Source organism: Bos grunniens, chromosome 19 (assembly GCF_055505025.1).
Source record: "Bos grunniens cultivar Pamir isolate PY7600 chromosome 19, Bosgru_T2T1.0, whole genome shotgun sequence".
Taxonomy (NCBI): Eukaryota; Metazoa; Chordata; class Mammalia; order Artiodactyla; family Bovidae; genus Bos; species Bos grunniens.
Window position 1 is genome coordinate 5,153,978 of NC_141183.1, and position 14,798 is coordinate 5,168,775.

At 49.6% G+C, this 14,798-nt stretch overlaps 1 protein-coding gene across 10 annotated transcripts in view; it reads right to left on the bottom strand.

Moving 5' to 3' along the window:
* Window positions 1-14,798, bottom strand: part of SLC39A11 (solute carrier family 39 member 11) — a 289,255-nt gene that overhangs the window by 176,460 nt on the left and 97,997 nt on the right. For 6 of the 10 annotated variants that reach the window (XM_086355937.1, XM_086355935.1, XM_086355940.1 and 3 more), the window contains one exon: window positions 683-824. In XM_086355937.1, coding sequence (XP_086212063.1) covers window positions 683-824 — 142 coding nt within the window. The remainder of the gene's footprint in view (window positions 1-682; window positions 825-14,798) is intronic. The other 4 variants (XM_086355939.1, XM_086355936.1, XM_086355941.1 and 1 more) reach the window with 1 other exon arrangement.

Here is a 14,798-nt window from a genome sequence, read left to right on the forward strand (position 1 = left end):
CTCCTGGTGCAAACTGGCACTTAAAGCAGCCAACTCCCCCAAGTGAGCCACGACGGGGCACGGAAGGGGAAGTCTGCACTGAGGCCGGAGACCAGCATCATTCTTCAACTCCTCCTCAGGGGGCACCAACCCAGGCTGCACAGTCCCCAAGGAGATTCAGGAATATAGCATCTCCCCCGCCCCGATTCCACTCAAGAGGGCGCACTCCCTCTAGCTTAAGAGAAAATGCATGGCTTCGCCGTCAGTGTTTTTAGGTTTTCAGGCTCCAGACTGAATCAGTGAAAACAAGACCCAAAGTTCCCCCAGATGAACCAGAAAGATGAAAGTCACGTCAGCAGAAAGGAACGTCCAGGGGGCCATCAGAGCGGGAGACAGAGGGACAAAGGTCTGTCCGCTGCAACCCGAATCAGCCCAAACCCACCAGAGCAGCCCACGGGCCCACTTGTCCAAGTCGGGGAAACAGGCAAAGGTTCTGTTACATACTGTGCTCTAAGCAGGTGGTTTGGAGAACCAACATGGAGGGGAGGCGTGTGGCCAGATGCTGGCCCAGCCCCGGGCGACAGCAAGGTGGGCACCTGGCAAAGACAGGACGGAGCAGCTGGCACGTCCCGGCCACCCCGCCCGCCCCCGGCTCCAGTCTCTCCTGTCTGACTCAGCTCGTGGTCTGCAGCAGGGAGCTTGCCTGAGAGAAGCCCCGCTCTACCTATCCGGATGGAAAGTTCGCTCTCGGGGAAGAGCATCCTGGCACCCTCCGCGTCGGACTTCTTTGTCAGCAGGGGGTCCAAATTCAGTGCCAGGGCCGTCTGCGGGTCTTCCGCTGCACCCTGAAACGAGAAGCAGGGCATCACTATAGCACCTCCTCTGCCATCATCCCCCAGTCCCTCCGGCTCCTGGGGACCCAGGCAACCTGCTCATCTCCACTGAGGGCACCGGCTGCCTGGGTCAGACCCAGCTGCCAGGCCGGGAGGAGCCGTGAGCAAGGCCACAAGCTTTCTGGCTGCAGAACTTTGGGGATGACAACAGTTGGGATTGGAGGCGACCGTGCTGACCCCAGAAACGGGAAAAACAAACACTGGGAAAGAGCAGGTCAAACACCAAAGCCCTCTCTCCTCTCACCACAGGGCAAACGGCAGAAGGGACTCAGTTCCTGAACCATCAAAAGAAGCCTGGACGGCAGGTCTGCCCAGTGGTGGCCTCAGTACGGGAACCAAGGTCAGCAATTTCCAGGAATTCAGCATCTTCCGGTTTCTCATGACATCAAAAGAGGAGGAGAGGCAAACAGAAGCATCTCAAAAGAAGGAAAGGGAGAGTCCTGGAGGACACAGCACATCTAAAGTTAAGCCCAGTTGGCCTTAAATCACATCAGCCTTCTGCTTTGTCCACCACCAGTTATTTTGACTCTTCTTTGCATTTGCTGAGCAAAGTCTTGATTTTGATCTTCACGTTTACTGAACAAATATTTACTGACTGTCAACTTTCTGGACACCTGGTAAACTACCCAGTTCTAGCTCTTATGGAGCTTACAGTCCAGTGAGGGGCAAACCAGTGAGTCTACAATGGGGCTGTGAGTCTGTCTTCCAAAGACATCGACGGGACCCCTAGGACCTAAGGAAGGTGAACAGAATCATCTCAATGGCAAGGAAACAGCAGATACCTTCTGAAAACCAGGCAAAATAGTTCCAAACAAATGGAACGTCCCATTTAATATGCGTGTACCTCAAAATGCCAAATACTGTATGAGTCCACTTACGTGAAATACCTAGTTTAGGCAAAATCAGAGACAGAAACTAGAGGTTACCAGCGCTTCCCTGGGGGCTCGGATGGTAAAGAATCTGCCTGCAATGCAGTTAGCCCTGGGTTCGATCCCTGGGTCGGGAAGATCCCCTGGAGAAGGGAATGGCAACCCGCTCCAGTATTCTTGCCTGGAGCATCCCATGGACAGAGGAGCCTGGCGGGCTACAGTCCATGGGGTCGCAGAGAGCTGGACATGACTGAGCAACTGACACTTTCACTTTTTCACTTTCAGGGGCTGGGAAGGAGTGGGGAGTTACTGCTCAACAGTCACAGGGCTCCTGTTTGGGGTGATAAAGTTCTGGAGGTGGACGGTGGCGACGGCTGCACAGCACTCTGAATGCAATCACTGCCATGAGTTATACACTTTAAATGGTTACAGTGGCAGATTTAACGTTATGTATATATTATACCATAATTTTAAAATAACGATGCAATATGCGAAACAGAATGGTACACTTTGGGTGAGCATCCATAAAGCTGGTAAAAAGAAAAAAAAAATAAAAATAGCCAGCTTAGTGGAGTAAATAAATAAATAAAATGTGTGATCTCAAAGGGGAGAGAAGAAGGCTTAATCACCCAATCATGGAATGCATCTGTTTATAAGCAAGTGCTAAATCTGTTTTCTTGGGTAAGTTTCAGAGGGGAATCTTACAAAAGTGATGCCTAGCTGTATCTTGCATAAAGACACACACACACACACCTTCTTGCTCATCAGGGATCAGAAAGAGAAATGATTCGGGTATTTTACTTCATTATTTCTGTCCAACTAAAGGTAAAAAGTGAAATATAAACCCTTCCTCTCACGTCCTCTGACTCCTCCAATATATTTCTGTTGTCCTCATCATTTATTTACAATGCCCTTTATAGGGCCCTTTTCAAAACTGAAGTAGAGTTGATTTACAATGTTAATTTGTCTTGTGCAGCAAAGCCACTCAGTCACACATATATACATGCTTGGTTTCATATTCTTTTCCATTATGGTTTATCACAGGGCATGGAATAGAGTTCCCTTTTCATGCACTTTAATAAAGACGCTGACACCTCCTTTAACCTTGTTTTAAAATGGAAGGGGAAAAAAGCCTTGTGGCACTGTGCGAGCCGCCCTCATTGAAGTTCTTAGGTTCCCCCCCACCCCGCCCCGGAGAATCCTAGGGGCAGCGGGCTCTCATCTGCGATGTCGCTGGGAGGGGGCATCAAGAGAGCATCCCGCTGAAGGGTCAAGGCTGACGACGCAGCAGATGGACGACCCCTGGGGACAGAAGGTCCTTGGAGCAGGCCGGCCCCGCCCTGCCCCCAGCGACAGCTGGCGTCCGTGCCACGTGCCGAGGGCCACGCAGTCTCAGCTCTTTGTCCATAAGCTTTAATTATTTCTCATCCTACATCTCACACTGACATCTGAGGCACCACCACGGCCATAAGACGTGTTTCCCCTGGAAAGCCTGTGCCTCAACTGGTGTTTCTTCCTTTGTCTTGCTTCTTTTTACAACGTGACTGAGGCAGAAGCGGGGCAAGGATGTGGAAAGGGAACCACTTCATTCCAGCAGAGAGATGGCCGCCTTCATCCACTCGGGGCGGCTGCTTTGATGGGGGGTGGGCGGCGATCGGTCAGGTACAGCCAGGAGAGACCCTGGTTTTAACTGAGAACAGTGGCTTTCAGCTGGGGTGACTCTGCTCCCCACGGGACATTTGGCAACGGGTGCTTTGTGTGTGGGGTGGGGAAGAGGGGGTGCAGGCATCTAGTGTGGAGAAGCCAGGGATGCCACCGAACACCCAACAACACGCAGGGCGGCCCCCACCACAGAGAGTGACCCGGCCAAATGCCAACAGTGTTGAAGCTGAGACACTCCGCTTTAGAAGGCTGAGAACGCTCACGACCTTTCTTTATTGCTAGCCATGCTGAGAACGCACAGGCCCTCTCTTTACTGTCAAGATAAGAACTTTGCTGCTTCCTCCAGGAAGCCTGCCTGCCTTCAGGTATTTGGCAAATTTTTATTAAGGATCAACTGCACACCAGAACCAGTCTAGGTCCTGATGATTCAAAAGAGCCAAGTCCCCTGTCCTGCCAGAGACAGACAAGAAACACAATATACTATAAAACCGAGGGCTGGTCGGGATAATGTTGATTAGAGAAATAAATCATCACCATAGTGACATAGCACAACTGTTTTAAGTTCTGGGCTCCAGTAAGTAAGTAAGTACTCACTGTTTTTTTGTTTTGTTTTTTTTTTTAATTTTAGGGGCTGCACCCCTCGGACGCCGCCGAACTGAACGTCACCCCGTCCCTGCCCACGTGATGGCGACGAGTACTCACTGTTGTAAGTACTGTGTCAGGCTTTCTTCCAGCATCTCATTATGAAGTGCAAAGCCGGAGGGCTCCTCCAGACACAGTGCTGAGAGAGGGCTCTCCGAGAAGGTGGCATCTGAGCAAAGACCCGAATGGAAGGGAAGAAGCCATACGGACTTCAGAAGGTGGGGTTTCAGGCCAGGAGACAAACCACCCCTCCCTTCCCCCACCAAATCCCTGGACCCTTTTATCAACTACATTCCGTTGGTTGTCATTACCTTATTCCAGCGCTGGGGGTGGGGTGTACTGAGACAATCCCACCTCAGCTTCACTTGGAAGCTGCCTTTTAAAAAGCTGAACAAAACCCTAGCAGATCTCGCTTGTATTCACCCCACTCCTGGGCACTGGGCCCCACCTGTGGCCTCGGGAAGGCAGGGCGGGCTGTGCAGCAGAGAGCTGCAGGGGGCACTCCCAGGTGATGGGGGGACAGCTTCTGCAGTCCAGCGTCCCTGAGCATCCCCAGACCCAGGCGCCGGCCGGCCTCCTGGGGCTCCTTTTAAGCCTCCCTTCTAGGTTCCACCCTCCCCTCTCCACCACTGATTTGGAGAAGGAAACGGCAACCCACTCCAGTATTCTTGCCTGGAGAATTCCACAGACAGAGGAGCCTGGTGGGCTACAGTCTAGGGGGTCACAAAGAGTCAAACACGACTGAACAGTTTTCACTCGAGGTTCCACCCTCCCCAACCCTCCCACGGAGAAACACACCCCTTGGAATTTCAAGGAACAGTCTGGCAAGAGACACCTGCTGTGCCTTGGTGGCTTTATCATACGTTCTTGACATTGAGGGAGAGTCAGGAAACCCCTGTGGGGCTGACACCCCTCCTGGCGCCCTGGAGCCCCGTGTGCTCATCCAGCTCGGACACCGCAGTGGAAGGGACACCCCTCCTGGCGCCCTGGAGCCCCGTGTGCTCATCCAGCTCGGACACCGCAGTGGAAGGGACACCCCTCCTGGCGCCCTGGAGCCCCGTGTGCTCATCCAGCTCGGACACCGCAGTGGAAGGGTGCGGCATTTTTTTTTACTGGACCCTTAAATAAAAACAGCTTCCACCTGTGCTCAGGGGGAAGGGCAGCGGGAAAGCCACCAAGTCCCCCAGGAAGAAGTTCCTGCTCTGTAGCCTCTTTGCTGATGGCAGCACACCCCTCTTTAAACTTGATAGCATCGCTGTCTTTCATTTCTGAAGCTTCTTCTTCGTTTTTTTTTTTTAATCTCTGCAGAACTTTTCCATCCACGCTACCTCACTCAATCCTTGCAGCCCCTGGTGCTGAGGTGAGGTGAGGCCTGATCCCTTCCAGGGCAAACCTCTGAGCGAGGCAAGCCATTCTCAACCTTTCACGGCGGCCCTGACAGCCTGCCTGGCTGCCCGTCGGTGGGGCAGTGAGTCACTGCCCTCCCCTGATGCTTTCAGCAGGGCTTCTGGGATGCAGGACAGCTCCGGGGTTGCTGGGTGCCCTTGCAGCTCCCAAATGCCAAGGCAGCTAAACACAGGCTCTGTCCCAAGCTACCGGGTTCCCTCTCCTCCTGCCTCCTCCTCCCACCCCTCCAGGGCTTCCTCCCCACTGCTCCCGCCTCCCCATCCAACCCTCCAAACCCAGCTTGGTACAGAGAGCAGGGAGGTACATCGCAACCCCCGTCCAGAGCCACAGAACCTGAGTTCATTGTCCTCTACTGACCATTATTGTTATTATTATTATTAATGGTTGTAACAAATCCCTGGCTCAGAAGAAACACAGCAACTTCCACCCGGTCTGGAAAGGTCGTGCCCAGAGGCAGGAGCTGGAAAAGTCTAGCACTTTCCAGAAGAAAAAGAGAGAGAGTGGAGAGGCAGCGGGGCGGGGAAGGAGGAGGAAATGAAATGAGGTGGAGGAAGGAAGGCAAGCAGTCCTGCCAAGTGCTTTATGTGAAAACGAAAAAAGCTTCAACACATAACACACGTGCCTCCTTGCAGAAATAAAATCTGGGTGCTGCTCATCAGGGTTGGCCTTCCCAGGTCCCAGGAAGACAACTCGTGTTTCTAGAGCCCCAAAGAAATGAGCCCCAAACGGAGTCAGAGCCTGGAGAGCAACCCGACAGGATGTAGGTGTCTGAGGATGGAGTCAACCAAGGCAACAGAAGCCTCATGAGCAAAGCACAAATGGAGAAATGCCACGAGGTACCGAAGCCCCGAGGGACCTGTAGCCCCGAAAACTCAGGGCAATGGCTGGATGTGTCTGCCCTGCATCCCATGAGCATCCTTCCCTGAGTTCTCCTGCCTCTGGCTCGATCCCACTGGGATGCATCCTTGCTGTTAACAGCCATGGGGTGGGTGGCGGGTGGTGGGCAGAGAGGGGCAGAGGCAAAGCAGACCGACCTCTGATGATCGCCACGGGCTTGACTTTCACCAAACCCGCATGCACACCCACTGCTGTGTCAGTTTGGGCCAGGGCGGAGGGGAGAGGGAGAGGGGTTCTCTGGGATGTCTCGGCACATACCCCTGCCCCATGGAGTGCAGTCTCTTTAATTGAGGTTTGTCAGCGGCTCGGAACTCCCTGATGAAAAGCGGAGGGAAAGGTCACAGCATTAATTGGTGCCCCCTGCCAGCCGGCCGCAGCCGTGGAGAAGCCGCACCCCCTGGGGACCCAGGTGCCTTTGTCCCAGCGGCTGCCTCCGCATCCCCACTTAACCCAGACACACAGGGTGAGGTGAAGTAATGGATGCTGTTTCTATTACTGAGAAATCGCAGTAATAATGACACTTGCAAGACGAGCTGAAATTATTCCACATAATGGAAAACAAAACTAAACGCTGGCCCTGATCACCAGGTGGAATATGGATGATTCTTACATAATAGATGACCTTCTCTCCCGGGGAGGCCGGGCGGGGCCAGGCGGGCCTCACAGCACACAGGGACACGGGGTGGCGGGGGGACAAGCGGCGGCTGTCTTCCCTGCCTTGTTTGCCCACATGTTGAGGGATCCTGGGTCACAGCCACAGATGAGGAGAACGGCCATCCGAAGTCCCTGGTCTTTGCCTGAGAGCATTTTGCCTGAGAGTGCTAGGACCGCACCTAGCCCAGCTCCCCTCCCTTCCCCTGAAATAGCAGCACGACATCTAGGCCTCTGCAAGTAAGGCAAGTTTTCACGTTTCTAAGGCATCGCCTTTGATGCCTTTAAAAAATCCTGGCTGAAGAAGCCTGAGCTCCCTCCTCCAAGAAGTGTTCCTGGATAAACTCAGTCTAGTCTGGATTAAATACAACCTCCCTCTCTTCACTCCCTTGACATCCCGCTCAGGTTTCTCTCATCACAACTACACAACTGCAAAGTAACTCTCAGTTTCCCTGGCTGCCTCAAACCATGATATTTTTGAACCTGGGCCCCTCTTGGCAGGGCCCAGGACAATGTCCAGGGACCAAGAATTCACTGAATCGATCAGACTGAGTGATACCACAAAATCTCCAAGAGGAGAGGGGAGAAGCTATATAACAGAGAAGACAAAAAAAATCCAAGTGAACACAAAATATTTAGGCCTTGAGAAAGAAAGACAAGGGGATTAGTGCAGAGATGGAAGGAAAAAGCTTAAACGTATCAAAGAGTGTTTTTTTTTTTCTTTAATAAGATTTTTTTTTGATGTGGACCATTTTTCAAGTCTTTATTGAATTTGTTAAAATCTCGCCTCTGTTTTATGTTTTGATTTTTTGACCTCAGCCTGAAGCTTCCCAAAGGCGAGGTTAACTACAGAATTCTAGCTATATTTAAAGCAACATAAGCATGCTATTGCTCAAATGATCTTTGTAGAGACAAAACCTTTTCCTATTTCTGATACCAAATTACTATTCATAATCAAGCCTATTTAATCACATAAAATAGATTCTAAAGAACCACACAGTTCTCTCTGCAAGGATACAGCTCTCTGAGAGTCTGCAAAGATAGCCCTTCAATCATAGTTCCACGTAAGCAGCTCTGAGCTGGGTTGCAAACAACCAGGTCTCCCACTAGTGTGGCTCACAGAGAGATGGCACGGGGCAGAGTTTTCAAACCGTTATGTTTATCCTTGTAACGTGAAATACAACTTTCCCTCAAAACAACAATATAAATCTAAATGAAGGCAAATATCGAAGTCCAATGAAGTATTTTCTTTCTAACCCTCAATGATTATCTGAGACTCAATCCTAGGAGTCATTAAAATATACTAGAAAATCCATGCTGAGCCTTTTCTGCCTTCTCAGCAATTTGAGAGCCCCCAGCTGATCTTTCCAGGCAACGGTTTCTGACTTATGGTACCATTTTGGAGAATATAAGATCCCTTCAGAAGTCTGCTCAAAGATAAGATTCCTCTTCCTAGGGAAAAAAAAAAGATTGTGTTTCAGACACTTATTGTTAGCTACAAAATACCCCAAAACTTAGTGGCTTAGAACATAAATCAGTTATTACTGCTCATAAGGCCACAGTCAACTGGGCACCGCTACGCATACACCCTGGCTCAGCTAACATCACCTAGACTCACATGTGTACCATCTGTGGCCATCCCTGGCTCACCCAGGGGTTGGATGGTCGAGGATGGCACATGCGGGCCGGTGGCCAGGAGCTGGCTGGCTCTTGGCTGAGAAACCTAGATTCTTCTCCATGGAGCTGTCATCCTCCAGTAAGCTAGACTGGGCTCATTCATGTGGCAAACTCGGGTTTCCGGGGAAGCAAGAGAAGGAAAAGCTCAGTGCCAAGTGAGAGTCAAATCTCTGCCTGCATCACATCTGGTACCACAGTAGGTCAAAAGTCATCCAGATGGGAAGGATGGAGGAGCCAACTATCCCTTCTGGGGGAGATGGGGGATCCAGGGTCACACTGCCATAGTATGGATGACAACAGGGACAGGATTTGTGGCCCTTTTTGCAAACAATCACAGCACACAGGCAGAGATGAAATGCAGCCTTCTCAACCCCTGGGTGAAACTCACAAACTCAGCTTCATTCTCCTAAAAGAGTGCTTCTCTGATGGGGAGCCACGGACACATTCGCAGAGATCTGAAAGTTCTCTATAAAAATTTTTTTATTTTGTATTTTCATTTAAACCATAAAGAAAAACTAATCATCTCATACGCTAGTAAAGTAATGCTCAAAATTCTCCAAGCCAGGCTTCAACAGTACGTGAACGGTGAACTTCCAGACGTTCAAGCTGGATTTAGAAAAGGAAAAGGAACCAGAGATCAAATTGCCAACATCTGCTGGATCATCAAAAAAGCAATAGAGTTCCAGAAAAACACCTACTTCTGCTTTATTGATTATGCCAAAGCCTTTGACTGTGTGGATCACAACAAATTGCAGAAAATTCTGAAAGAGATGGGAATACCAGACCACCTGACCTGCCTCTTGAGAAATCTGTATGCAGGTCAGGAAGCAACAGTTAAAACTGGACATGGAACAACAGACTGGTTCCAAATAGGAAAAGGAGTATGTCAAGGCTGTATATTGTCACCATGCTTATTAACTTACATGCAGAGTACATCATGAGAAACACTGGGCTGGATGAAGCACAACCTGGAATCAAGATTGCCGGGAGAAATATCAATAACCTCAGATACGCAGATGACACCACCCTTATGGCAGAAAGTGAAGAACTACAGAGCATCTTGATGAAAGTCAAAGAGGAGAGTGAAAAAGTTGGCTTAAAACTCAACATTCAGAACATTAAGATCATGGCATCTGGTCCCATCACTTCATGGCAAATAGATGGGGAAACAGTGACAGACTTTATTTTGGGGGGCTCCAAAATCACTGCAGATGGTGACTGCAGCCATGAAATTAAAAGACGCTTACTCCTTGGAAGGAAAGTTATGGCCAACCTAGACAGCATATCGGAGAAGGCAATGCCACCCCACTCCAATACTCTTGCCTGGAAAATCCCATGGATGGAGGAGCCTGGTAGGCTGCTAAGATTCAGACACGACTGAGCGACTTCACTTTCACTTTTCACTTTCATGTACTGGAGAAGGAAATGGCAACCCACTCCAGTGTTCTTGCCTGGTGAATCCCAGGGACGGGGGAGCCTGGTGGGCTGCCGTCTATGGGATCACACAGAGTCGAACACGACTGAAGTGACTTAGCAGCAGCAGAATATTAAAAAGCAGAGACATTACTTTGTCAACAAAGGTCCGTCTAGTCAAAGCTATGGTTTTTTCAGTAGTTATGTATGGATGTGAGAGTTGGACTATAAAGAAAGCTGAGTGCCAAATAATTGACTCTTTTGAACTGTGGTATTGGAGAAGACTCTTGAGAGTCCCTTGGACTGCAAGGAGATACAATCAGTCCATCCTAAAGGAGATCAGTCCTGGGTGTTCACTGGAAGGACTGATGCTGAAGCTGAAACTCCAATACTTTGGCCACCTGATTTGAAGAACTGACTCATTGGAAAAGACCCTGATGCCAGGAAAGATTGAAGGCGGGAGGAGAAGGAGACAACAGGATGAGATGGTTGGATGACATCACCGACTCAATGGACGTGAGTTTGAGTTAACTCCAGGAGTTGGTGATGGACAGGGAGGCCTGGCGTGCTGCGATTCATGGGGTCGCAAAGAGTCGGACACGACTGAGCAACTGAATTGACTGAACTGAATAATGCCAACCGTCTGAATCACTAGGGTGGTCTCTTTGTAGCCAAATGCTATGGCTGGGGGTCAGTGCTTCTGTATGCCTTTGTGTTGATAAGAGTGGTTACCGAGCGGTGTTGCTTTCACTGTTGAGGGCTAATTGTTGAGGGTGAGCTCAACAAACAGAGGATGTGACTCTGGGCCAAGCTCAGGCAGACTTCCTCGTGGAGCCCTGTGTACATGGGGGAAGTTTCCAGGAAGTTCCAGAGCAGCCCCGGGAGTACCGCCTCCCTCCAGCAGTGTTCCCGGGACAGACCTTCCAGAGGCCCAGGCAGCTGATCACCGCAGTTGGAACCCCTGGCTCTTGGACTCGGTAGCTTATTTTTAGCGAAACCTTGTCTGCCACATCACAAATTTTGGTTCCCTGACTCTGCAAGAGCCAAAAAGCACAAGACTAGTGTGTATCTACGCTCTGGCATAGTAAGGCTGGCAAATGTGTCTCTAACAGGGCTTCCCTGGTGGCTCAGACAGTAAAAAAAAATCTGCCTGCAATGCAGGAGACCCAGGCTCGATCCCTGGGTCAGGAAGGTCCCCTGGAGAAGGAAATGGCAACCCACCCCAGTAGTCTTGCCTGGAGAATCCCATGGACAGAGGAGCCTGGTGGGTTACAGTCCATGGGGTCGAAAAGAGTCAGAAATGACTGAGAGACGAACACTACTACACTCCTACTAACGGGACATTAAAAATACCTTGAACCTCATTGGGACTGTGTGAGATATATTTCCTTTTAAATGAAAATACACCTTGAGTCAAAGGGGAAAAACACAGCCTATAGGGTGAAACAATGGATTCTCCTCCTCATGGTCTCCCTCCTTATCAACTGTCATTCAAAATACAGTACAGTCACGTGTGGGACGTCCCTCGTGGTCCAGGTAAGACTCCACACTCCCGGTGCAGGGAGCTCGGGTTCAATCCCTGTTCAAGGAACTAGATCCCACATGCTGCAACTAAAGATCCTGCATGCCAAACAAAGAGTTCACGTGCCTTGCGCCCCAACTAAAACTCCCTCGTGCCGCAACGAAGGCCTGGTGCAGCCAAGCAAGTAAATGCACATTAAAGAGACACAGAGCAACATCTGCCTTCACGTGGCTACTACTGAGAGCTTGACAGTCCACAGTGACCTTGTAATGGTTTTTCTATGGACAACATAATGGGGGTTGTTGGAAATGAAGTCACGACTCTCCATGCCGCCTTTAGCCAAAGCAACGTGTTGACCGAGAAACCACATACACGTCTGTGTGCGGAAGAGAGGCTCCTGAATGACCCCTTTTGTCCTGCGTGGGCATCTCCCAGAGCTGCCTGTTCACTGAGATGCTCCAAGAGGAAGGATTCCACAGACAGATGCGGGAAAATCTGAGAACGTCCGTGCATACGTGGATAAAGACTCTGAGGCCCAGATCAAAGAAAGGCTTTTGTTTAAACCTGCATTTCCCACACCAATTTGGCCGCACACAGAACTTAGTCATACTCAGCAGATGAAATTTCAGAGATCAGAGCTCAGAGCAGTTCTCCCCTGTTCCTTGCAGTCAGAATGTCCAGCAGAACAGTTCTCCCTGTGTTGTGATAGCATCACATTTTATCTGGAAAAAAAGACTCAAAAAACTGGACGGGGCATCTTGGCCTCAGAATATCTATCACTTTCACAAATAAGGTCTGTTAATCATCTTGAAAAAAATTAATAATAAATATTTAAAAAAATGAGTCAGTAGAACGTATTGTGTGTTTCTCCCCTTGTAGTCACACCAGCTGGAGATTATGAAAACCAAGAAGGTAATTATTCTATCAAACCCACCCCTTCCCTTGTTATATAACTATCAATAACAAAATGACATATTTAGGAAAAAATAGTCTATTACCTTGCTCTAAAAGAGATTTTTATCAGAGCACCACTGAGGAGAAAAAAAAACCAAAAACTAATATCAGGCTTATCAAAAATATTTATAGCTCTGACAGCTGTAAAATCATAAAATGATCTTTCCTTGGTTCTAGGAAGGAGACAGAGGGAAAGAGCATCTGTCGGAAAGTCACGACCCATGGAATGGACTGATGAGTCAAGAGGCCTCTGCCCATAACATTCTGGTGAGCAATCGAAGTACTAAACCAATGCGGCACGGGATGCAGAACGGGCGGAGGCAGAGAAGATGCAGGGGGTGGAGGCAGAGACAGAGTGGGCGGAGGCAGAGACGGAGGGGGCGGAGACAGAGACGGAGGGGGCGGAGACAGAGAGGGTGGAGACCGAGATGGAGGGGGCGGAGAAAGAGACTGAGTGGGCGGAGGCAGAGACGGAGGGGGCGGAGACAGAGACGGAGGGGGCGGAGACAGAGAGGGTGGAGACCGAGATGGAGGGGGCGGAGAAAGAGACTGAGTGGGCGGAGGTAGAGACGGAGGGGACAGAGGCAGAGATGGAGAGGGCAGAGACAGAGATGGAGTGGGCTGTAAAGAAGCATCCTTGGTGTGGACCCCAACATTTGTACAAACCCTCTTGTCTGTCCCATGGTCAGCTTCTAACTGCCCTTTCTTGCATTATCACTCTCAAACCTCAAGAACTTTTTGTGATGTAGACAGATGGCATCACTAGCCCTATTATGGTTGAATTGTTGCACCCCCTCCACCCTGCTGCTAAAATTCATATGTTGAAAACCTAACCCCTAATCCATCTGAGTAAGACTGTTTGAAGATGGGATCTTTAACTTTTTTTTTTGGCTCTGGCACGCGGTATGTAGAATCTAGTTCCCTGACCAGGGATTGAACCCACGCGCCCTGCGATGGAAGTGGGACTGCCAAGGTAGAAGTCCTGAAGATGAGATCTTTCAGTTCAGTTCAGTCGCTTAGTCATGTCCGACTCTTTGTGACCCCATGAATCGCAGCACGCCAGGCCTCCCTGTCTATCACCAACTCCCGGAGTTCACTGAGACTCACGTCCATCGAGTCAGTGATGCTATCCAGCCATCTCATCCTCTGTCGTCCCCTTCTCCTCCTGCCCCCAATCCCTCCCAGCATCAGAGTCTTTTCCAGTGAGTCAACTCTTCACATGAGGTGGCCAAAGTACTGGAGTTTCAGCTTTAGCATCAGTCCTTCCAAAGAACACCCAGGACTGATCTCCTTTAGAATAGACTGGTTGGATCTCCTTGCAGTCCAAAGGACTCTCAAGAGTCTTCTCCAACACCACAGTTCAAAAGCATCAGTTCTTCGGCGCTCAGCTTTCTTCACAGTCCAACTCTCACATCCATACACGACTACCGGAAAAACTATAGCCTTGACTAGACGGACCTTTGGTTGGCAAAGTAATATCTCTGCTTCTGAATATGCTATCTAGGTTGGTCATAACTTTCCTTCCAAGGAGTAAGCGTCTTTTAATTTCATGGCTGCAGTCACCATCTGCACTGATTTTGGAGCCCCCCCAAAATAAAGTCTGACACTGTTTCCACTGTTTCCCTATCTATTTCCCATGAAGTGATGGGACCAGATGCCATGATCTTAGTTTTCTGAATGTTGAGCTTTAAGCCAACTTTTTCACTCTCCTCTTTCACTTTCATCAAGAGGCTTTTTAGTTCCTCTTCACTTTCTGCCATAAGGGTGGTGTCATCTGCATATCTGAGGTTATGGAGATTTCTCCCAGCAATCTTGATTCCAGCTGTGCTTCTTCCAGCCCAGCGTTTCTCATGATGTACTCGCCATATAAGTTAAATAAGCAGGGGGACAATATACAGCCTTGACGTACTCCTTTTCCTACTTGGAACCAGTTTGTTGTTCCATGTCCAGTTTTAACTGTTGCTTCCTGACCTGCATACAGATTTCTCAAGAGGAAGGTCAAACGGTCTGATATGCCCACCTCTTTCAGAATTTTCCAGAGTTTGTTGTGATCCACACAGTCAAAGGCTTTGGCACAGTCAATAAAGCAGAAATAGATGTTTTTCTGGAACTCTCTTGCTTTTTCCATGATCCAGCAGATGTTGGCAATTTGATCTCTGGTTTCTCTGCCTTTTCTAAAACCAGTTTGAACATCTGGAAGTTCACAGTTCACATATTGCTGAAGCCTGGCTT